We start from the raw sequence: 25,190 nt of genomic DNA, 5'->3' as shown, positions 1-25,190 counted from the left end.
AGTTTTCTCCAAGACAACCGCCACGATGAAGAAAATGCACGCCAGCAGAAAACCTCGAACTGCACGGGTGCCACAGAGCCGCACCAAACTGCACTGCCCTCTCGTCCTCGTCTAGCCACAAAAACTCCTTGAGTGACAGTAATGGTGGTATACTACGCTAGTCAGACGAGCAACCAAGCGTATATATTTATCAAATTTTTTCGAATTTTTTTCCTCGATAAATTATCCATACGAAGTTTTTAATTTATGACAAACGACGTGCTAATTTTTCCTTCGCGATATTAATTGAAATATTGATCGAAATGTAGCTATATTTCGTACAATGCGTCGGTAAAGTAGAACGAGTAAAAGATACCTCGATAATTTAGAATTATTCTTCGATAATACATTTTTTAACCTTAAATTGTATCCTTGGAACAGAATTATAGTTGAGATAGAGCTATAATTAGTATTAAGATAGTACTATAATTGGTACGTTTATCTCACCTGGAAAATTTTTAAACCATTAAAAGGTTTGACATACCACGCTAATCAATATAACATATGTGTGCTATTTACGTCTATCAGTAATTTAATTTTCGCACAGCTAAAATTGGATATAAGTAGTTAAGGAATACATACGCCAATTTTAACGCTATTATCGTTGTTTGTACCATAAATACAGATAACCTTAAAATACAACGTACATAAATATCAGCGTGACAAAGCCGATAAAGTAGAAAACTGAGATATATGTAAAAACCACACTAAAACAATTCGTTTTTGTCTCATACTTTATCCTCTATGTAATTATATTCCGCAACGTAAATAACGTTAACCTTTATTATTTAATTTAGTGTTTTTAATTTGTTACCGACACTTCACGATCGTTCCGTCTTGTAGCGCACTCTATCCAGTCACTAAATTCTTTTAAAATTTAAAATAAAAAATATCCCCTATAATGCCTGAAACGTGACTCGTTATGTATAAAAAATTATATTCGTTTATTGAAACATATCACACAATGGCAGTGTAAATAGTTACATCGCAAAAGTTATAAAACTTTTATAATTAATATTATTTTTGCCCTTTGAGGAACTGATAAACGAAACTGAAGTCTTTCTTTGCAGACCCATGAGCGATAATGGCCCTATAAATTTGATGAGCCAGAGAACCTAAAGGAATAGTTGCTTCTACCTTCGTCGCGGCAGATTGCACCAGTCCCAAATCTTTGGCCATTAAGCTCACTCCAAAACCGCCCTAAAAATAAATCCATTAAACCCGCTAATCAATCAAATCTCATAGATTACGATAAAAAAAAAAATATAATTAAATACCTCATAGTTTTTCGAGCTTGGAACATTATCGAGGATATCTGGAACAGGATTGTACAATTCGGAAGACCAACACCTACCGGTACTCGAGTTCACAACGTCAGCTAACAATTTAGGATCTAGACCTAGTCTGGGACACTATAAGCTCAATAAAATGGTTACATTTATACCGTATCGTATATTAAATACTCTGTATATTACCTTTGTCCCAGGTTAAAAGCTTCGGCAGTACCGATCATGCTAACAGCCAATAGCATGTTGTTGCACAGTTTAGCTGCCTGACCCATCCCTACGTCTCCGCAATGGATTACTCTGGAGCCCATAGACTTTAGAATAGGCTTGGCAAGCTCGAAATTTTCCTTCGAACCTCCCACCATGAACGTTAAGGTGCCATCTTTAGCTGCATTCACACCTAATGAAATTAAGATTCGACGATGTAGCAAAATTGCGAAACATTTCTTTCAATAACAATATACAGCATCGTTACCTCCGGACACTGGACAGTCTAAAAAACTGACCCCAGACGTCGCAGCACTTTTTCCTAAAGTTTGAGACACAAACGGATCTATCGTGCTGCTATCGATTAGGAGAGTGTTCCTCTTGGCCGAACTGCGAGTGAACAAAGGAGGCTTCAGCGCCTTGTCTCGAAAGATAGCGTGGTTGGTAGTGTTCGATGACGCTTAACAAACACGGTGGCTACTTCATTACCTTAATAGACCATTATTCATATTGTAAACGTCCAGAACGTGTTGATTAGACGGTAACATCGAAACGACCACTTCGACGTCTTCTGCCACCTCAGCAGGGCTCGAGGCTCTGTCAGCGCCTACCTCCGCCAAATTCGACACAGCCGATTCGTTGACATCGAAAACGACCAGTTTGTGACCCTGTGGAAATCGATATACCTCGTTCTTAATCTGGAACAGTCTGGATAATTCATCGTACGTGTAATTACCTTTCTTAAAATACTCCTCGCCATGTGGCCGCCCATGTTGCCCAAACCGACAAACCCGACTCGCGAAAAGAATCGTTTCCCTGGATTACACAGAGAAACAAATCGCGGATGAAAAATAACTATTATTTATTACCGTTACTACCACTTGACGCTTCTCTTTTTATTGCAAGAATATATTCATTAAAGAACTACCTGTAGCATTACGGACGACATATTTCATCGACGAACCAAAGACGCTCATTATTGAAATGCTGGTCTCGCGTTATCTCAAGCAAATTGTTAGCTATCCTTGAACTTTTATGCTCCGTAATAGCACCGTGCGTGAAGGTTGCGCGAACTGCTGATTAACGCGGAACTTAATTAAAAATGTCACGTAACAGCACGCATACGAGAGGGAGATGGTGCGTTTAACCGCGGACACAGCGAACGAAATACGTATAATGCCTTCCCGCACGAGGTTTTGCCCTGTGACGTTGCGCATAAAATTTCTAGAGAAACTAATCGAGCTGCTCAACGTTTGAATAATGTTTACCATGAGAATAACGAGCATGTTATCGACAAGAGTTCATGCCTCGCCGACTAGATAAGCTGTATTGCAGTCATTGCGTATTGCTGTACGTACCGATTTTCGAGTTTCAATCAGTTGGGTGACACAATCGTTCCATGTGGTGTCATACTTCTTCTAACGATCGATAATTAACTACTTCATGAATTTACACGTGTCACGAAACGAGGAAAGTTGAAAATAGCTGATTTGATTCGAGAACGTTTAAATCATTTACGAAGGTCTGAATTTTTCAGTCTCGTTCTAAAACATCGGACGTAATCACATGTTTACTATGCGTGACGAGTAAAAGAAGTGGATGTAGCGACGAACGATAAGTAACGTGTGTTCCTCGTGACGAGTACGTAATGTCATTTTCTTCCATCATCTCTCGTACGAGTCATCGATTAATGTTTCAAGGTGTCGTCAATTAAGTAGCAACGAAACCATAAATACAGCCCTGTAACTCGCCAGTAATTACGCGTTTTGTGTCAACTGCAAGCTGTAATTCTGTTTGCTTGGAATTCTTTATCGCTGCCCTTATCTGCCGTCAAATTGCACCCTCAACATTTACGTTTGTGTACACTGGAGTACTTAAATTGCACGTATAGCCGTGTTCGGCAGCCTGTGTATATATTTGCGCCACCCTCTACGTCGAATCGTATTCCCAGCAGCCTGAGAGCAGGCCCAGGCAGAGCGTGACACTCCGGCTGGATACACTTGTCCTACGTTGACACAGAGATCTTGATGAAAAAAGGAATATAACGACACTGAACTACACGGGAAACTGGCGATCGAGGGATTAAACGGAAAGCTTCCGTTCCTCGCGAAAAGACCAGCGTTTGTTTGCGAAACATCGCGATCAAGTTGCGCGTGTAATGAATTAAGCAACAGGAATGTTTCGTTTCCAACGATAAGAATTCGTCGTGAAGGCGTATTTGCTGATTCACTATTGCGTAACAATCGTTCTGTCAGTGACTGCTAGTATGTGGGATATTGTTAAAGAAACGAAGAGCGAGTCGTGGATCACGGACGAGAATTTTACAGACATTATCGAATTCGCGTTTTCCCTTTTCCAAATGTTGCAAACGTTTCCTAGAAAAGTTCGTCGAGGTAGAATAATGGATTAAATGAGAGGTATCTTTAGTTTCTTCGGCAGTGTATAGATTTTGAAATTCCATTCAGACTCGACGGGTTCTGAAGTACTGTTCGATCAGTTCAGGAGCATCTATCCATACGATTACCTCTTGAAGCGGAGTATGTACGAATGCCAGGGGTAACTCATGCTGGGGTCGAGTGACAAGAAAATCCAGGAGATTATGAAAATGTGAAACGAAATGATCGTGTTTTAATTCATAATGTTTGTCAATATTTTAATAAAGAAATACTTGTTTTATCGCAGAGTAATATTAAAAAGGAACGAAAAAATTGAGGAAACTTCTTCTTCAAACCTACGATATCTGAATATCGTAATCAACAATCGAAATATGGAATCCATAATCGATAATAGATAACTCAGTAGTAGCTTTATACAATATGCCTTACCGTCACATTACTTCGCACCATAGCACGTCAAAATGGAACAAAAATTGGGAGAACTATTAAAATACTGTCTTTTCCAAGCTATGTAAACTAAATATCGCAATTAACAGTCGAAATATAGAATCTACAATCGAAATTATCTAACTACGCAGAATCTTTATATGATTTGAACCCTCGCCACTTTATTTCCCGCACAACATATCAAAACCGAAGAAAATTTTGAAAGGCTACTAGAAAATTGCCTTTTTTAGCTATGTAAACTAAATATACTAATCGACAATCAAAATCTCGAATTTAAAATCGATATTACGTAATTACGCAGTATTATTATATCATATAGGCACCAGTCGCCTTACTTCGCATGTGGCATGTCAACATCGAAGAAAAATTGAGATAAGTATTAAAAAACGACCTTTTTAAAACTATGTTAACTAAATATCACAATTCACTGTCGAAATTTTTAATCTAGAATCGATTTCAGATAACTACGCATTACTATTATACCATACGAACACCCGTCGCTTTATTTCACACTTGGAATGTCAAAATAGAAGAAAAATTTAGACAACTATTAAAAAAACTACTTTTTCGATGCTGTGTCAAATAAATATCACAATTCACTACCGAAATTTTTAATCTAGAATCGATATCACATAACTACGCATTACTATTATACCGTACGAGCACCCGTCGCTTTATTTCACACGTAGAATGTCAAAATAGAAGAAACATTTGGACAACTATTTAAAAAAGTGCTTTTTCGAAGCAATAGTAACTAAATATCACAATTCACTGTCGAAATTTTTAATCTAGAAACGATATTAGGTAACTACGCATTATTATTATACCACACGCACACCCGTCGCTTCATTTCACACGTAGAATGTCAAAATAGACGAAAACCTTGGACAACTATTTAAAAAACTGCTTTTTCGATGCTGTGTCAACTAAATATCACATTTCACTGTCGAAATTTTTAATTTAGAATTGATATCAGGTAACTACGCATTACTATTGTACCATACGGCTACCCGCCGCTTCATTTCACACGTAGAATGTCAAAATAGAAGAAACATTTGGACAACTATTTAAAAAAGTGCTTTTTCGAAGCAATAGTAACTAAATATCACAATTCACTGTCGAAATTTTTAATCTAGAAACGATATTAGGTAACTACGCATTATTATTATACCATACGCACACCCGTCGCTTCATTTCACACGTAGAATGTCAAAATAGACGAAAACCTTGGACAACTATTTAAAAAACTGCTTTTTCGATGCTGTGTCAACTAAATATCACAATTCACTGTCGAAACTTTGAATCTAGAATCGATATCAGGTAACTACGCATTATTACTATACCATACGCACACTCGTTGCTTCATTTCACACGTGGAATGTCAAAATAGACGAAAACCATGGGCAACTATTTAAAAAAGTGCTTTTTCAAAGCTGTGTCAACTAAATATCACAATTCACTGTCGAAATTTTTAATTTAAAAACGATATCTTAGCAACTAAATATCACAATTCACTGCCGAAATTTTTAATCTAGAAACGATATTAGGTAACTACGCATTATTATTATACCATACGGCAACCCGCCGCTTCATTTCACACGTGGAAAGTCAAAATAGACGAAAAATGTGGGCAGCTATTAAAAAAAGTGCTTTTTCAGAGCTGTGTCAACTAAATATCACAATTCACTGTCGAAATTTTGAATCTAGAATCGATATCAGGTAATTACGTATTACCATTGTACCATACGGCGTCCTGCCGCCTCATTTCGTACGTGTCACGTCAAAATCAGAGAAAATTGGATATAATAGAAAACTATCTTTTCTAAGCTATATAAACTGAATATCGAAATCGTCTATCGAAATCTAGAATCTAAAACCAATAATAAGTATTTGCGAAAAATGGCAATGTGATGAAAGTATCGTGATAGTTAAATAATGTATTGCAATATATGATGAAGGTATAGAAATAAATAGACGCAGGATTGCAATGTTCCTTTATGGACCGACGAACCTCGACTGACTGTGGTGTCGATTTCTTTTGTCAGGTCATCACGTGACCGAAGGTTCTAGAAAAATCCTCGCGCCTCGCGCCTCAAGCCTCGCGACAGACGCCACGCGCTTCGTGCTTCGCGCCACACGCCTTCCGCCGCTCAACACATGAACAGTTTACGCTCCCGCATATCCATGTTCATATGCTTGTACAAGGCAGCATGGCTGATCCGTTTCGCGCTCTCGCACCACCCAATCGCAGCGTCGCGACGCGTCATTTCTGCTAGACTGTTCGTCGGTTGGACTCGAGGCAGCGTCTCATTACATTTCCAATGTGTGGCGGGCTCAGAAATTTGAAAGCTTACGAGCATAGGCAGACGACGAACCATGCTGGTGAGTTTCAAAGGCATAACATGGTTTCAATGTTTTGATTTTTCCTATTTATCCAGCTCGAACTAGCCAGTGCCTGAAGAAACATTTGGACAACTATTTAAAAAAGTGCTTTTTCGAAGCAATAGCAACTAAATATCACAATTCACTGCCGAAATTTTTAATCTAGAAACGATATTAGGTAACTACGCATTATTATTATACCATACGGCAACCCGCCGCTTCATTTCACACGTGGAAAGTCAAAATAGACGAAAAATGTGGGCAGCTATTAAAAAAAGTGCTTTTTCAGAGCTGTGTCAACTAAATATCACAATTCACTGTCGAAATTTTGAATCTAGAATCGATATCAGGTAATTACGTATTACCATTGTACCATACGGCGTCCTGCCGCCTCATTTCGTACGTGTCACGTCAAAATCAGAGAAAATTGGATATAATAGAAAACTATCTTTTGTAAGCTAAATAAACTAAATATCGAAATCGTCTATCGAAATCTAGAATCTAAAACCGATAATAAGTATTTGCGAAAAATGGCAATATGATGAAAGTATCGTGATAGTTAAATAATGTATTGCAATATATGATGAAGGTATAGAAATAAATAGACGCAGGATTGCAATGTTCCTTTATGGACCGACGAACCTCGACAGACTGTGGCGACGATTTCTTTTGTCAGGTCATCACGTGACCGAAGGTTCTAGAAAAATCCTCGCGCCTCGCGCCTCAAGCCTCGTGCCAGACGCCACGCTCTTCGTGCTTCGCGCCACACGCCTTGCGCCGCTCAACACATGAACAGTTTACGCTCCCACATATCCATGTTCATATGCTTGTACAAGGCAGCGTGGGCTGATCCGTTTCGCGCTCTCGCACAACCCAATCACGGCGTCGCGACGCGTCGTTTCTGCTAGACTGTTCGTCGGTTGGACTCGAGGCAGCGTCTCATTACACTCCCAATGCGTGGCGGGCCCAGAAATTTGAAAGCTTTCGAGCATAGGCAGACGACGAACCATGCTGGTGAGTTTCAAAGGCATAACATGGTTTCAATGTTTTGATTTTTCCTCTTAATCCAGCTCGAACTAGCCAGTGCCTGCTACGCCAAGTGTTCCAAGAAATGTTTCGCTAGGCAATATTGTTATGGCCAAGCGATAGCCCGCGGCTCTACTTATTGTATTCGGCGAATTTTACGGTCCGCCGCGCATTAAAAGTGGAAGGGGGAGCTGCCTCGCGACGTATCAGCGAACCGTCTAGCGGAAACGACTGCGCGGTGGGATTAGTCTACTAAGGAAACTTGTCGCGACCGGACGTGTCACATTGTACGGATGTAACTAACCGCCGCTTATCTATTGGATAGTATGTTAATTTCTTTTCTCTTATCATTCATACAGCACTGTTTACTTTGTTCGATTAATATGTGCTTGTTTATTAACTTTTTAAACATTATTATATCAAATTTATCTATCTTTTACACCTTTTCTGGTTTCATAATTTGATCGTTGACTAGTAGCTTAAATATATATATGATTGCTTAATTTTATCATAATTAGTTACTGTTTTATATATTTGTTTTAATTTTTGTATTTTTCTTTGTGCAGATCATTAATTTATTGCGAGAATCAAGTATGACGCAATAGACGCCAACGAAGGAATTTGAGAAGCAAACATGGCCGCCAACGGACAAATTTTAAAACCAAAGATGGCCGCCAACGAAGGTAATTGGGAATCAAATATGGCCACCAATGAACGTTTTGGAGAACGAAGCATGTACGCCATGAAGGTTCCTCTTCGAAACTGCCATCTGTCGTGAAAATTTGGTAATATTGAACTTATTACGAAGCCAGAGGTTTGTGAGTACTTCCATTTATTGAATCATCGGTAATTTGTTCGGAAATAAATTCTTTAGATGTGTTATATATCAATAAGAAATTGAAATAACACATTTTACTGCATTTCGGTCGTGAATATTTTGTAACGTCGTTATAATTTGCTCGTGAACAATAATTTTAATTTTTTTCACGAAAGAGTCGCAATTACAGATACGAAATATTTTCGACGCGAACCGAGAAACGGTTACTTGCGCAGTGCGATTGCGCAGTCATATTTTAATGGCTACTAATGAACAATTTCGTATAATTTCTTGCTTTCGGTTTTATTACATTACGATGCTTTTGATATTTTCCATTTATTCGTGGGTATTTCAAATACGTGTTCTGCCTAATACATCTATCATCGACGAAACGGGCGACGGTCGGTCAGGTTTTTATAAACACAGCTGTGGTTTTTTCTAACAAACGTTCGACAGGGAGTCGAACTCTCCACCCACATTCCCCTCTCCCCACTAACTTTTTTTTCTTTCAGGAATCATTGTGGCCGCGCGCAAGGCGGTTGGTAGAGTCAGTGTTTGTTTACGTTTCGAGTATAAGGTTTCCTTCTCAGAGCCCAGTAGCTCTTGCAAAATATAATAATTGCCATACGGGAAGATAGAGTCAGTGTTTGTTGGTCGTTCAAAATTTAAGTGGTCGCGTTAATAATCTTTTATTTTTCTTTTTTTTTTTTTATCCATGCTTCTTTCCTAAATATTCGTTACCGGTATTAAAATCAGTGCTTGCCTGGAAAGGATTCAACGATGCTCGGGTAGCCATAAATGTAAGTATATTTGTACATTGTAAATTAATTCATTTTAGTCCTTTTTGTTTGTTTTTATAATTATTTATTATGAGGCAAAAAGAATAAAAATGTAGAGCTCTCTACATTTCAAACTATTATATTAAAGTTTCAATTTTTTACTATTTAAAATTCTTCAAATGTTATTATGTCTTTAAGGACAGACAATAATATTCAATATTTTGTTACAGATTTTTGCAGCTGCCATTTATCCATGCATCCAGTGAGTCTACCTTCATCACACCCATCACGATGACGGTCTTCGCAATGTCGGATTTCTTCATGGCTTGTTATCAGCACTTGCAGCAGTGTTCTCCGCATCACTGGTGAGTCGCATGCATTTTGGTTCCTCTGGTCACTCAATCATGTCGTAGGATGAAAGGTCCAAATCGGCACGAGTGATTGGTTGTATTACGTAGAATTTTTGAAAAGAGCATAGTGACCGCGGGTATTCATTATACCCGTGAGTATCAACAAAATGTCTTGTGTATTTTATTTATTAGTTCAGGATAGGTTTTCTTGCACATCGCGTTTCTGAATAATAATAATAAAAATATGGATAGTTAATTATAATAATGTTAATTAGTTCATTATAGTGTAATCATTGAAATAAATATATGAATATTTTGTAATGCAGAAGTCGAATGCCCTTCGACTTCGTTATTACGAAAATTATAATTATGACACAGCAACAATGATTATGTATCTTATCATTGTTGCTTTAATAAATAAACGCGAATTCCATATTTTGTTTTTTGGTCGAATAATTTAAATATTTGAAATATATTCATTTTCTTTCGTTGGAAAATGTATTGAATATTATGTGCAAGAAAACACTTCGCGACAGGTCGATTTTGGAATCAAAGCAATAAATTTGAAGTCTTATTTTTGTGTTTTCGGAAATTTGCTTTGATGAAGAAATCATCTGAGATTATTTTTATTCATTTTTAAATTAGAGTCAATTATTTCATTACGTCGAGTCTTTGTCTTTGCTTTCACGAATAAATTCCTTGTTCATTATCAATATTTTTTTTCAATATTAAAATTTCAATAATTAGTTAATTTTCTAACGTAAAGTAGAGTCATTGTAGATAAATTGAACAAATACCAGATGAAAGAACGTTAGTCCGTTAAATAAATACTGTATAAGCTAATCATGTTTTTAGTTCAGGATTTTCAGGTTTAACCCTTTCCGTGTTCATTGCCAGGATCTCACTCACGTGCCCCGGTGCTACTTGGGTGGGTGACTGGCAATGGGCATGATGACCATAGTACATAAGCTCTTAATCATTTTTTTAGCGACTGACGATGAGTTAGGGTATCGTGCACGACGTATTTTCCACATTGCGTGTGTGGTTAGGGTGTGGAATTACGTCGTTCGTACATTCGGGTCCCTCGCTTTTTCGAATATTTATGAATTTTGAAAATTCGTGTATATTAATGGCAATAGTAGCACATAATCCGCTATTAAATACAACGGATTATAAACAATATAAACGCGGTAATGTTACTAATTTTCGTACTTTCGCGATTTTGAATTTTTTTCCGCGAATTGATATACTCGCGCTTTACGCAAAGGTCCCTAGCCATCGTCAGCCGATTTCAGTAAATGGTACGTACTGTTAGAGTGTGCAAGTAGTATGTCCACACTCGGGTGTCGGGGGCGTCCCGGGACGCTTTCTGTAGTGTAGGCTCTTTGCGCCCGGGTGTATGTGTGAGAACCGTGGAGTGTGGTGTGTTGGAATGCCTGACTTTTGCCATTTTTTAAATATAGGGTTAGGTAGGTAGGTAGTATACTTTCTGGTGTGTCTGTTAATTATAAGTAGGTAGGGCCGGGCAGGTTGGCACAGTCTCTGAATCGGGTAGGCGCGTTTTCGCGTGCACAACCTGTTTCAGGAAATATAATTTGAATAGTCGACGGTGAAGCTGGCACGTTTGGGGGTTGCCATTCGTCACTAGCTTCACCTATCGATTTTTTCAAATTTTCGTCGCGGTCGTGATCGCGATGGTGTTGTCCGAAACGAACGTATGAGCTCGAGTTTCTGCACGTGTGCACGAACAACGATCACTCCGATTGTTGCTTGTCCATGTGAGTCTTGCTTAGCTTTCGCGATTCGTATTTTTTTTTTTTTTTTCCGATTAGAGAATCTCGAGCCTAGATATAAGTTTCAGCGGGCATGGCGCCTGAAGAGAGAAGAAGAGGCTGCCCGACAAACTGTCACGAAGAGGGCAGCCTAGGAATGATTCCCCATTCTTTGGATGGGGAATCATTCTTGTTACTATTTTGTCACTATGCTCTTATTTAATAGTATGTAGTAGTAGTAGTAGTTTGTTTACTGGCCGATGTACATCGGTCCATCATCCTGATTTGGGCAAATCGCGATTTTTGTAAATAGCGTTGCGAATAATAAATCACGGTTTGAATTAGTGTTGCGAAGGAGACCAGATTTCGCGATTTTTATTAGAGTTGCGGAGGAGAGCAGAAATCGCGATGTTAATTAGAGTTGCGAATAAATATTGATTTCGGTTTGAATTAGAGTTGCGAGCAAATGTTGATTTCGGTTTGAATTAGAGTTGCGATGAAGGTAACGATCGCGTTTGATTTTAGTGTTGCGAATTATATGATCGCGATTGTTTTTGCTACCCCTTTTTGTTATTGTTAGGAATTTTTAATTATTGTTTCTTATTAAATGTATAGCGTTGCGACTTTTACCACTCGGGAGCTTTTAAAAGTAACTTTTTGTACCGATAGAGATAGCTTTTTATTAAATTCATTTCAGGAATTAGTGTTGCGTTTACCCTTACCGCGTTTTTTTTTTTTGATTACCCCTCTTCATAATTAGCGTTGCGTTGAAATATGTTCGCGTTTGTGCAAGTAGTGTTGCGAATACGTAATGCCCAAAATCCTTCCACTGGGACTGTGGAAGTATAGTCCTGTTCCTGAGAATCACCTGTTGCGGCTATGGAGCTGCACATGGTTGGTCACACATCAGCAGCCTGGACCATGGCTGCCCATACTTCCTCGCTATTAGTGTTGCGTATTTTTATACATGGGTGCATAAATTAGTATTTATTAGTGTTGCGTTCATAATTAATATGTATTCTATTTATTTTCGGGAGTTATTTGTTCTTTCCTTTCTTTTTTTTTGTATTTTTTTTTTTTTGTTAATTCTTTGTAAATGGTAAATTCATTTTTATAGTAAATATTATAAAGCACCCTTCGCGTTTGATTTTGTTAGTTTTTGATATTATCAATAGATTTAATATATTAGCGTTGCGCAATTTGGATATTCCACTCACGGTTTGTTGCTCGGGTTTATATTGAGTGGAAATTTTTGTTTCGGTGGCCCTTCTGGCTACCATTGTGTTTTCTTTTTCAGCGCCCTTTGTTACCGAAATGTTTGTTAACGAGAAAACCACAGCTATGTAATTTATTTATCCGTTTTCAATAATTTTTTTTCTTTTTTTTTTTTTCGTTGTATTTTCAGTTTTCTGTTCTTAAATTTACGAATGTTCAAATTTGCTTTTCCTCGATCAAAATTTATTCGCGAAACGCGGTTATTTTTAACAGAAATCTTGCAAGTAAAGTGTTTCGCGTATGTAATTCGACTCTTCGTGCAAATAATAGTATTTTCCTTCCTGTTTTTTTTTTTTTGTGTTTTCGTGTTCGGAAAAATTGCTATTCTTTTCTTTTTTTTTTTTTTTTGTAAAAATAATCGCGAATAAATTGCAGTAAAGTGTGATTATTTCAATTACAAGTTTATACAAAATTTTGCTCGGATTAAAGATCTTTTTAAATACAACTTGTTTTCTTCCAGGTGCCAATTTAATTTTTTTTTCTTATCTATTAATCCAGTACATAAGTTTGTTTCAGATTTATTAATTTTCAAAATTTACCTATCGCTATACTTGATAACATTTCAAATATTCAAGCGTATGTAAGTATATCAGAGGCTCAGAAGTTGAATAATATGTACATGAAAGGAAATAATTTAAAGAAGAGTGGCGTGTGAGCCATATTTATTTATTTTATTAATTTTATCACGTTAATTACTATAATTAATTATGTCTCATATGATTTTACTAATCTTTTTATAGTTTGATATGTTTCAGGAACCATTGAGACTTACGGAGATAAATCGAGGAGATTCAAACCCCATACAGCTCCCATATCCCTTTCCCTTTAAGATTCAGATTTTTGTATAGGTAGAAGTGAAATAATATTCATAAAAGGAAATAACTTAATGGAAAGTAGTATGTAAGCCTTATTTATTTATTTATAATCTCATTACGTTAATTACTATAATTAATTACATATCATGTAATTTTACTAATTTTCCTGTAGTTTGATATATTTCAGGAACCATTGAGATCTGCGGAGATAAATCGAGGAGATTCAAATCCCATACAACTCCCATATCCCATTCCCTTTGAGGTTCAGATTTTTGTATAGGTAGAAGTGAAATAATATTTATGAAAGGAAATAACTTAATGGAAAGTAGTGTGTAAGCCTCATTTATTTATGTATAACCTGATTACGTTAATTACTATAATTAATTACATATCATGTGATTTTACAAATTTTTTTGTAGTTTGATATGTTTCAGGAACCATTGAGATCTACGGAGATAAATCGAGGAGATTCAAATCCCATACAACTCCCATATCCCATTCCCTTTGAGGTTCAGATTTTTGTGTAGGTAGAGGTGAAATAATATTTATGATAGGAAATAACTTAATGGAAAGTAGTGTGTAAGCCTCATTTATTTATGTATAACCTGATTACGTTAATTACTATAATTAATTACATATCATGTGATTTTACAAATTTTTTTGTAGTTTGATATGTTTCAGGAACCATGAAACCTACAGAGATGCTGCGAGAAGATTCAAATCCCATATAAATCCTACATCCATTTTCCTTTTTCTTTAAGATTCAGATTTTTCTATTGATTGGGCTCGAAATCGAATCTTTAATCCTTTATGTAGATAAAATGTATTAGAACAATCCTGATTCATAACAATTAGAATATATGAAATCATTCCTATACTTATGATAAATAGGAAGTATATTAGTTCTTATAGTAGATAGGAAGTATGTAAATATACTTCCCCCATTTCTTCCCCTGGCAGGTTTTATACACATATTATGATGTATAAAAAGTAATTAGAATTTCTATGTATGCTAGGTTTTGCAAAATTTGTTTTAGGAACTCCTATGGTCCGCTGTCGGAAGACAGTCACGTGGCATTTTTCTGTTTCTTCGTTATAATTAGATATCTGTCTAGATTAAGTTAGATGATAAATAGGATGATCTAGACTTTTAGTTAGGGAGGATATTTTTAAGCTCGGTGATATTTATGTTTAAGTAACATACTAGTGCGTTAAGGTCTTAGGAATTGATATGATAATTAATAAGGAATGAATATGAAAGCAGGGACTTACACTAAAATTCTAGGTACATTAGTGTATTTAAGCAATAATTAGGTAGTATTTAATTAAGTAGTATTAAGGTTATTGAAAAGTAATTATGCATATTAATAATTTAGTTTATATATAATTAATGATAAGTAGTATTAATTAGTATTAAGTTAGTAAAATAAGTTTAATTCTTTGCGAGACGTTTTATTTCTTCTGGTGTGGGTTTTTCTTTTTTAATTTTTTAATTGTCAATTATTCTACATTTTCATGCCTGGAAACGTGTAAAGTCTTGTTGCATGAACGAAATGTTGTCTTTTTCATGTTTAAATTTCTTAGTTATCTATATTTTATGGCAACGAAAATGTAAAATATTGATACAGAATAGAAATAACGCCTCGCATAGAGTTATAGACTTAGTTTAAGGCTTAATTTACCTCTTATTTCTAGGTCCAGTTGAAGGCGAAATTTATCTTTTATTTTCAGGTTTAGCTTTTCGCGTCGATTTTTCTTTTAAATCCTCTTTGACATTCTTTTGCACAGCGATCAAAGATTGAACGTTTTGCAAACATGCATCAAAAGGGGAATTCATTTGAATGTTGGTAAATTTTTTCGCGAATGGAGGGAGGATGGGTCGTGGTTAGGGTGGGTCTCCATTCGCAGCACCTCCACGTGGTGAGACCTGGGCAATCGTTATTATTTGACATATCCTTGCTAATTGTATCGCTATAGTTATATCACACATAACTAATAGCTATGATACAATTATGAATGATATAGCAAGTAATACGAGCTAATTGGCTGCGATCTTAATGTTATAGATTTTTGTCTGTTAAATTAGGTGGAAGAGATCGATAAGGGGTCTTCTTGTAATTTATATTGTTTAGACTTCAGACGTAATTTACATAGTATATCGATTAAAATAGCGTTCATCGAAGTCCATATCTTGTTTCTAACGAAGGCTAACAAAGGTAGTTCGCTAATTAGCCGAGAGGTAGCTTTCCCGGTCATTTACAATGCACGGCACACCGTAAATTTGGCTGTGAACAAAATATTTCTTAGAACATTTGGCTTTCCAGGAATTCGCCGGTTCGTTCTGGACTAAGTGCAAAAGTCGAAACAATGCAAATTCGTTGGAGCCTTGAAACTGCCCTGTGTAATTCGTTGCTTGCGTATGATCGATCACGTTCAAATTTACAGTCTTATGCTTATTTGTTTCCGTATTCTACCTCGAATCGGTGATATTAGGAGTATCCTCAAAGTGACAAAGGATTTCTAATTTTTCTAAATTGGATGACAGAAAAATTCAATGTATGATAGATCCATATCGTAATTTACCTTTGTATATTATGTAATATGGTTACAAAATTAAATACACTTGTATTATGAAGTCCTTTATTAATTGCGCTTATAAGAAATTCTATAAATGCATGAATAAAAACGTACGCAAGCATTATTAGACGTATAATATATATGTAATTTGATAAATTTATAGAATTTGTTATAAACGTGAATTTTAGGTTATTTTAGGATGGGTGATGGGTATAGAATATAGGGTCCCTTTGGTTAATATCAATTTTAGCTACTAATCGGTTTTTATTTTTTTTTTATTTTAGAAGTTTGTTTCAAACACGTATATTAGAAATTATTGTTACGAGGAAGTAAATGGCTTTTTTATATGAATAAGTAGTTGTACATATGTAATTTGATGTACATATTATTATTGCAAATTATACGAAGCATATATTTGCAATAAATTATGTAATAAATTAACGTGTTAATTTATTTTTCACTTATAACAATTTATTTAATTTATTTATTGATTATTCACTTTTAATTATTTATTTAATTTATTTATTATTTTTTTTAAATCATTTCATTTATTTATTTATTGAATATTTTATTTATTTGTTTATTATTTAACTTTTAATAATTTATTTTATTTATTTATTAATTTTTTAAATAATTTAATTTATTTATTTATTTTTTTAAAATAATTTTTAAAGTTTATTTATTTACTTATTATTTACCTTTTAATTATTCATTTAATTACCTCATTCTATTTTGTGTTTCTGATTACTTTTTTAATACTTCAATAAATATTTCACCTTTTATTTTTTTTTAATTTCACTCGTGTTAGTGGACATTAAATATTTTTATAGCGATTAAATTATTACCGTACTTCTACGAAGTCGTATACGTTCGAACGATTTTATACGCGATTTCTTTTGCTCGATGCCGGTCGAAGCAAGTTCGTACGTGTTCGCGACATCGCGAGTGTGTTTTGAAAGTGTTCCAAGAACGGAAGAAGGAATTACAACCAATGTTGACATCGTTACATTGACGACGTGGCAAGGGAAGGACACAGTGAAGCTGATGCCAGGACGAAGGCGACAGTCAATCCAGAGCTGCTTTGATACGGAGAAGTGGTCAACGACCGGTAAGTCGTATGTTTACGATTCCTCTGGTTACCCATTATGTCGTAGGACGAATGATCCGAAACGGCATGGGTAATTGGTTGTATTTTATTATTTTCGTAGCCAGCATAGTGATCACGAGTGCTAACGTATTCGTGTACAACAGCACTCGTGCAATATATATTCCGCTGATATATTTGTCGGACCAAGCTAGGACTTTCTTGTACAACGCGTATTAAAATCCCGGTTCAAAGAATATATAATTTCTATTCTAAATAGAAATTTAAAATTTTTAGTTATTTCGCGAGATTTTACGGAATACAAGTAAAAGAAAGAATTCCCCTCGGAGTAATTTCCAAAATCATTTGTGATTGTATTGAAATTATTAGAGGTATAGCTTTGACTTTGAAATTACAGGTAACCCTCTTACAACACGGTATCCTATAACACGATTCATAAATTGCGGGAACCCTCCTACAACACGGCATCCTATAACACGGTTTCGCTTTAACACGATCAGAAAATTGCAAAAACCTTTGTACAACACTATACTTGTACATGAGCAGTGACGACGAAGAAATTTATTAAATTAAAGTTACATTAAATTAAAATAATATTTTTATCTTTTTTTTTTGCTTTTTGTTGTACATACATTTATATTTTTAATAAAAATTAAGTTGTTTATGTAGAATTAAAAAAAATTTCTGTTTAGTAAATTTTCGGAACGTAACCCCCTTTTTGTACTGGCTCTAGGTTTCACACAACACGGCATTTTCTGGGAACCTATCTACCGTGTTATAGAAGGGTTACCTGTACTTATATTCTTCTCTTTTTCCTCTTTTTATTAATACATACTTCTTTCTTCACACGGATTTTCAGTCAATCGAAAAGTAGAGTAACCCCAGCACCTAAGCTATCCCTAACTCCAATTTTTAGTTAGGATTTTCAGCAAGAAAAGACAAGCATTTTTATATTATTTTTAATGTTACTATTGTCACCATGCTCGGTACATTGTTTCATTATACATGCATATTGCAAAAATTACTTATTTGTACACACGTGTATAGTATTACTACGTATACTGTGCACGTTGTATCAGAGGGATCGTCTAAATCCCCCGAAATTCTATATATCGCGACGGAGAATTAAAACTTTACTGCCTTTTGATATAACACTAAAAAAGCCAGAATAACGAGAAATATAGTGCCCTATGTGGCTGCTCGGTGCTTTTTCCTACTATTGTCGTGACTTTTAAAGCATTAAAAATGGCAACGCGTGACCCGTTTTAAAAATATTATTTCTCATTTCATTACACAACAATCATATGCAACTATGAATTCACCCCCTCTATTTTCATTTTTGTGTTATTATTAATTGCACTTCCCTTGCTGCAGGTGATAGGCATCTTACATTTTGAAATTTACTTTCGAATTTATTTTCTAATTTATTTTGCAGTTGATTGTGAAGTATATTTTATATTGTAGGATAACGAAACTGGTCTTCTTGAGACACCGCAAAATTCACGAAAGAACAAGAACACAATAACACAAACTCGAAACTCGTAAACTGATTTAACTTAGGGAAAGAACACCAAGATAACGAAACACACAAAGACGCACTCTTTTAAAACTCTCTTTCCAACACCAAACGATTCACGCTTGTGCTGGTCGTAACCGATTTCCAAGGACCCTGTTTTGGTTGTCAAGGACCACGCTTTTATGCTCTCCTTAACCCACGTTTCTCCTTCCTGTAGAGGAGTCACGCAACTTAATTTTGTTATATAGAATAATTTTTCGATTTGCTTCTAGAAGATATAGATCGGTTTACTATTTGTTTTTATTGGCAATAGTCGATTCGCGATTTATTTTGGTATCCTACAATATTTTGTACTATATTTAAACAATGTTCTCGTTGTTTCATTGACAGGCACGGGTTTCGATTGCGTAGCCACCTCCACGCGGTGAGACCTGGTAATTGGCATCGTTTGTCAAAGAAATATTTCCATATTCGTTTGAATAAATTTCATCTAGTAATTTTCGGAATATTCTATAAGTTCGTCTTTGACAAACGATGCCAAGCTAAGAGCTACGCAGTACTCACGATTTCAGTTTGCCCTCTGAAAGGCTACCTTCTGGTACCTCGAAGGCTAGATTGGAATTGCGAGTACCACTTTATTTGCCCCCCGCACGGGGCAACGTGGGGCATCGTGGGACATCGTGGGATGCGTGTATATTAGGTTCTCATTCCCCTTTGTTTCGTGAAACGAGCGATTCGAGAGAGTTCTAATAGTTCTATTAAGATTCGAAACTCCCTTTGATTTACACGCTAATTTTCAGAACTGTCTCTAACTTCGTTCCTCTGTTTTAGTTTCAAACGAAACATGCCTTTGTTTAATGATCATGCCAGTAGGGTCGTTGATTTCTTTATTAATCACCGAAATTTCTTTTAGGTATCAGTGGGAATAAAAATTGCAACAACCTGTTGAGTTTCGATGTACCATAATGCAAATGGTACATAAAAGATAGATACGCCAATTTCTTCTTAAAAGCAAATTAAAACGATCTTTTTATAACCTTACCTCTCATCTGCAGGTAGACACGGTGTTCTCTAGCACTTGGATGATACTGAATCACGATACATTCGTGCAACTATACTTGCCATAGTATCTACTACGCATCCATTTCTTGGTACCTCGTCGTCGACGAATCTCGAGCTTCTGAGCACTCACTAAACCATTTTCGTAGCAAGATTGGTGCTTGCTCCTGCCTGCACTGTTCTGGCACTGCTTCTACACTTACATTCGTGCCTGGATTCATCCGAAATTTCTAAAACGTGAGAGACTACGCAGTATTCTTCCTCCTATGACGTGCTTCCTAACAACACGAGATAAGAATAATACTGGAGAATCTAGACAGCGAACGTGATTGGAATCTTGAGGACATCCTAATGCATACCTTTCAGGATATCGGAATTTTCTAATTACCCTGATCGATCTAATCGGTCTAATCGGTTGTCTGCTGAGCAGCTCGGTGTCGAAAACTGTCGTAACCAACAGATTACAGATACTTCCCTGGCGGACTGGCTGATAATTACGGTCATTGTAGTAGCCTTGCTGCCGGACTGGCGAGCTCTGAATACGAAAGCAGGTAGCAGAGAATCGGAACTTCTAATCATCAAACGAAAGGAACGATTGCTTTATGGAACGTGTTTACAAGATCGAGTACCCTCGAGCAGTTTCTCGGGGCAAATTCGACATGGGGAAAATCCGAGAGGTCACCTCCATTTCACCATTTCTTTCATCTAACTGTATATCATTACGACGAAAATTGCCAATCTTTTAGATTCCTATAGACATAGAGAAGAAGAAAAATACAAACGTGATCGATTCAACTAGGATCCGCGTGCGGCATAATTATATATCGAGCAGGTATCGTTACACAGAAAATAACACGCAATTGAAAGCGTGCATCGTGCAAGATCATGGACACCTATTTTGTTCCGGCCAGTCGGTGTCAATCACTCATAGAAGGAAGATGTAAAGGTATCTAAAATAAGTAGATGTAACGTGCAGATAAATATTCCATTGATTTCTAATCTATGCCAAATTACAGATCGACGAGGAAAGACAGTTCCATAATCTTCCCGGTTCAGCGTTAGATCCAGAAGCCTGTAAACAAGATAAATGACAGTCATTGCAAACGTGTAGATAACATCTCTGAATGGTGTAACGATTAAACATATTAACCCTTTGGACTCGAGAGACGCCTCTCAGTCGCCATTTAATCAGATTCTACAGATGGATGTTAATTAATATTACAAATTTACAATTACTCAATGATACCTGGAATATCGAAGTCAAATAATTTTTCATCTTAATTTGCATACGATTCCTTATTTGCCGGTTTAGAAATATCGTCGACTTTATTGGAGGAAGTCCTCGAATTACTATTTTCCTGTAATGACAAAATCGTCGAGTGCAAAGGGTAAATACAGGTTAATATAGTACTTCTTTACAGGATTATGTATTCTATTCTATTTTTTCTCTTGTTCCACATACACGACGAAGGTCGAAGGAAACAGGTATAATTATTTGGCTTACGCGTCATGTAATACGGCATATAATGTTATTCGCGGGCGGGACAATAATAATCTTCACGAGGTTCTCGTAGAGCATGTCGGGTTGGACGGAGACGTAGCCAGTTCTTGGATTGACGACGCTAGGCGCTGGTTTTTCGCTGCTACTCGCTAACTTGACAATAATGATATAATTCCTGGTATTTCGTTTGGAATGAAAATGTGCTGCTAAAGTAGTCCCAGTTCGCGATCTTCGGAATGTCGATAAAAAGATGACGAAACGAATACATAAAATGCACGAAACGCACGAACGAACCACTCGGATTCATTGGAGACTCGAGAATCGTAATTCGGATCAGCATATCCGTTAAAAATCCGATAACCGATCCATCCGTGTAGAAACAAACACAGTCTTAAGCGTAAACTTTTAATCGTTCGTTGAACAAGCTCTCGAAAATTATGGTTGTTGTTCACGGTGGACACTTTTCGCCGAATCGTGCAATTTCACTCTTTATACGTAACCTTAAGGACACCTCGAAAACTGGAATTTAGAAAGTGGTAAAGAGTGACCTTGCGATGCAGCCTGCTGTCCACCATTCGCCATTATACCGTCAACCGAGGAATACTGAACGCTTTGAGATATATGATACAGAGTATGTAGTTAAAAACGTAGCGTGATCGTAAAGTTAGGGGAGCTTATCTATCGATTTACTCTTCTTCGCTTTCCTTACCCGTCGTTAATTCGCTATGGAAGGTTGAAATTCTTCGAAATATTCCAAGCATTAAATAGAACTTTCAATTACCTTGGTAATGAACGAGATGTAATTAACGATTGGCAGCCTTTCTCGCATTATTGCTCGAAATCGAGCACCTGCAACGCACACGCCGTTCCGAACTGTGGAGCATCAATCGGTATCGCAGATCGATGCGTTAATTTATGACCACACTGTTTCGGCGGTAACCATAGAGTGATCGTAAACGTAGATCCAGACTGTGCACGCCAACTAGCAATAGCGATGCATGCAGTGTGGGAGAAAACTGGCAAGTGGATTTAACGACACTCGATCAACGTTGAAGTCCAGTTGGCCTACAAGCGTAGAGCGGTAAGGAGCAGTAGATAATTTTCATTGCTATCGGATCAAACTCGATCAAACGAGATTAGACGGTTGTGTTTCAGTGGAAAAGAAACTGTTGTGAATCATTACAGCGAGGGAAGAAAGGATAAAGCGTTACGATCAACTTTTTCGCAGATTTTTAACGTTGATCCGAGTCGTGGATATTGCGCCATTGAAGATACAGCTAGGGAACTGGATTTATCGAGGTACCATGACGCATAAGAAACACATCAGCGATGGTAAATATTTTGTGCAAATAATTTCCTGCCTTTCATTTATACGAAACGTAGCGTACGAAAATAGAACGTGTGCTATCTTACAAGCGAGAATTCTTACCTGTTATCTGATATCAGCCATTTCCGTGTCAAATCGATTAAATTTAAATGTTCAGAAAGTGGAACAGTGTTTTAAATATAAAATGTTATTTATCGGTCGAGCGATTTGACACCGAAATGGAAAAAAAATTTTTTGGAGTTAATCACTTATGTGATACACCTTATGATACCGTATCGTCTTGTCGCGTTATATTAAAAAACGAGTTTCGTAAATATATTCATAACTGTGACGGTGAGCTTATGATAAATATTATATTTCCAGTTCAACCAGCCACTGTCGACGAGCATTTTCAATTAATCTTGGAGGATAGAGACGTGATTGACTCAGAGTTCTCGAAGGTAACATCGGCTGATTTACCAGAATGGTTTGATGAATATTTATTCAAGAAGTGAGTACAAATGAAAAAAAAAAATTTGCATGATTTATTTTCGCAATGGAAAACTTCGTTTCCGTCAAACACTGGAAATACATGAATAATCGGTTAATAATTTTAGAGGCCAGGAGTATTACATGGGAAACTTACTAGGATTCGGGGTTGCACATATAACAGGTCTAACAGCAATAATGTCCGTTCCAGACATACTGGAGGTAATAACGTGTTTTCATTCAACCGGATAATCAATTAATCCCTGTTAAATTAATAGCACGAAAGGTAGAATCAAGAAAACTTATTCGTAAATCGTACGGTTTTAACGTACACCTACTAAAGGCTATTTCTATGAAAGCATAAGATATCGGTACTTTTAGAATCGCCTTGAAGAACGAGATTAATGAAAAGTATAGCGTATTCCACAGAAGTTATTGTATTCGTATAAAGTGTGAACAAAGATGGAATTTGGATAACGAAATAAATAAATGTTTTACTTTTTAGGTTCTCCTGTACACGAAACGGAGTAGCACGATAAACCTAGCTTACAAGCGATTCACCGAAACGTTGTTGCTCATGTATGCACTCTTTTATTCGGACATGCTCGACCCGAATTCGAAGTAAGTTTCAGAACATCCCATTAAATATCCCGTAAAAGTATCCCATGGAACCGGTCATGGTAAATCTGCTTGCGACATTCAAGGTGGTTCAAGGCGCTGAACGTGATTCGATGGAGACACGCGAACGTCAGCAAGAGACGTGTTGAACAGGGTCTTCATGGTATATATCAAAAGGACATGGCGATCACGCAATTCGGTTTCATAGGGTTCATCTTTATATGTCCCGAGCGAGTGGGATTAGTCTATGGTACGCGAGAAGAGAAAGAAGGATTCAATCATTTTTGGCAGGTCACGGGACACTTACTGGGTATATCGGATAGGTAGTAACATGAAAAATATAGAAACAGATTTATGCAAAGTATGAAATTTCATTTCTAATTTGATTATTTGTCAAGCAGTTTCAATTATCGATTCATTTTTTCTAGGATAAATATTTGCAGAAAGACAGTGTCGGAAACTGTGGAACTGTGTAGAAGAATACGAAAAGAGATATTGGCAAAACACCTGGAAGAACCGCGCCAGGAATTTCTAGACTTGATGTCCAATATAACTAATGGATTGTGGTACGTCGATTTCTCAATCAACGAAGACGCCTTTATGCACTTCACATACGACATAACGGGATTAAAATGTTAGTTAAAAACAGGTATTCGGTATTTTCCTTTATTTTTATTCGCGTATAACTGTGAGTTAATTATTTTAGATAAGAAACCTCTCGGATGGTACGCCTATTTGAATCTAAAGCAACGCGAAGCCATGTTATACATATGCAGTAAGTGATTACTTTTGGTTAGAAGGATAAGATAGCAACATCGCGATGTGCATCTATTCGATAAATTCACTCATAAACATCGCTAAATTTCGTTTCTTTTTCAGATTACGCATATATCGGGTGGGTCATAAGGATGATATATAATTGTATGCTTGGGCTGAGTTATTGGTTAGTTGAGAATTACCCAATAGTGTCATACTTGGCCTTCGGTAGAAAACAAGCGCAGCTTAGTTTATACCCAAAAATATAGCAATATAATTTTCGCAATGAAAGCATTAGGAATTTCGAAAAATTTCGTAAAATTGTATTTCATGTGTAAAGCGGTGGTTCGAGAGTGATTAATAGATATAAAATTATCAATAAATAGGAACAATCGAAATATCGGATATAAAATTTAACATCGAATTGCCTTTTAACAAATTAGCATTTAATTAAAATTGACCGTCAAAATTTGAATGTTTATTTCCATTACGAATGGAGCATAATAAATATAAAATTATTTTACTCGTACCACCCATTACTCGAATGCTATGAAGATTTGTATTACCTTTGGTCGATACCACTGAGCGCGCCGAATGAAACGTATATTAATGATTTCGATCACTAGAGTTCGCTGTAAGTCACATAGCTTTAATTATACATTTAAGCGGTAA

At 36.3% G+C, this 25,190-nt stretch overlaps 2 protein-coding genes across 5 annotated transcripts; one reads left to right on the top strand and one right to left on the bottom strand.

Moving 5' to 3' along the window:
- Window positions 1-1,056: 1,056 nt before the first annotated feature.
- Window positions 1,057-4,244, bottom strand: LOC108551490 (3-hydroxyisobutyrate dehydrogenase, mitochondrial). Of its 2 annotated transcripts, none has more exons than XM_017905686.1 (8): window positions 2,891-4,244; window positions 2,461-2,733; window positions 2,269-2,348; window positions 2,022-2,200; window positions 1,801-1,922; window positions 1,515-1,725; window positions 1,317-1,443; window positions 1,057-1,239 (listed from the first exon to the last, which is right to left on the bottom strand). In XM_017905686.1, exons 2-8 carry the CDS (start codon window positions 2,507-2,509, stop codon window positions 1,057-1,059), a joined length of 951 nt encoding a protein of 316 aa, XP_017761175.1. In that variant the 5' UTR covers window positions 2,510-2,733; window positions 2,891-4,244. The 2 variants fall into 2 exon arrangements, with proteins under 2 accessions (XP_017761175.1, XP_017761176.1); XM_017905687.1 differs by having other exon boundaries at window positions 2,461-2,605.
- A 17,528-nt stretch (window positions 4,245-21,772) lies between these two features.
- LOC108551475 (uncharacterized) lies at window positions 21,773-25,190 on the top strand. Of its 3 annotated transcripts, XM_017905648.1 has the most exons (10): window positions 21,773-21,980; window positions 22,167-22,430; window positions 22,578-22,681; window positions 23,040-23,166; window positions 23,273-23,366; window positions 23,650-23,765; window positions 23,849-24,085; window positions 24,191-24,396; window positions 24,469-24,537; window positions 24,642-25,190. In XM_017905648.1, the coding sequence occupies exons 2-10, from the start codon at window positions 22,348-22,350 to the stop codon at window positions 24,785-24,787; spliced, it is 1,182 nt and encodes a 393-aa protein (XP_017761137.1). In that variant the 5' UTR covers window positions 21,773-21,980; window positions 22,167-22,347; the 3' UTR covers window positions 24,788-25,190. The 3 variants fall into 3 exon arrangements, with proteins under 3 accessions (XP_017761137.1, XP_017761138.1, XP_017761139.1); XM_017905649.1 differs by lacking the exon at window positions 21,773-21,980 and having other exon boundaries at window positions 22,355-22,430; window positions 22,490-22,681; XM_017905650.1 differs by lacking the exon at window positions 21,773-21,980 and having other exon boundaries at window positions 22,405-22,430; window positions 22,505-22,681.

The sequence above is a fragment of the Eufriesea mexicana genome, unplaced genomic scaffold (assembly GCF_001483705.2).
Source record: "Eufriesea mexicana isolate 0111107269 unplaced genomic scaffold, ASM148370v2 scaffold4231, whole genome shotgun sequence".
NCBI classification, from domain to species: Eukaryota; Metazoa; Arthropoda; class Insecta; order Hymenoptera; family Apidae; genus Eufriesea; species Eufriesea mexicana.
This window is presented reverse-complemented; position numbering and strand designations above follow the sequence as displayed.

Bases quoted from the DNA above. Each gene is read 5' to 3' on its own strand.
- LOC108551490 (XM_017905686.1), bottom strand. From the start codon at position 2,509: ATGAGCGTCTTTGGTTCGTCGATGAAATATGTCGTCCGTAATGCTACA. The intron at 2,349-2,460 runs GTAGTTCTTTAA...TGTGTAATCCAG, and splicing joins TGTCGTCCGTAATGCTACAG to GGAAACGATTCTTTTCGCGA. The intron at 1,923-2,021 runs GTAATGAAGTAG...GTTCACTCGCAG, and splicing joins ATGAATAATGGTCTATTAAG to TTCGGCCAAGAGGAACACTC.
- LOC108551475 (XM_017905648.1), top strand. From the start codon at position 22,348: ATGCAGTGTGGGAGAAAACTGGCAAGTGGATTTAACGACACTCGATCA. The intron at 23,167-23,272 runs GTGAGTACAAAT...TAATAATTTTAG, and splicing joins GATGAATATTTATTCAAGAA to AGGCCAGGAGTATTACATGG. The intron at 24,086-24,190 runs GTAGTAACATGA...CATTTTTTCTAG, and splicing joins TTACTGGGTATATCGGATAG to GATAAATATTTGCAGAAAGA.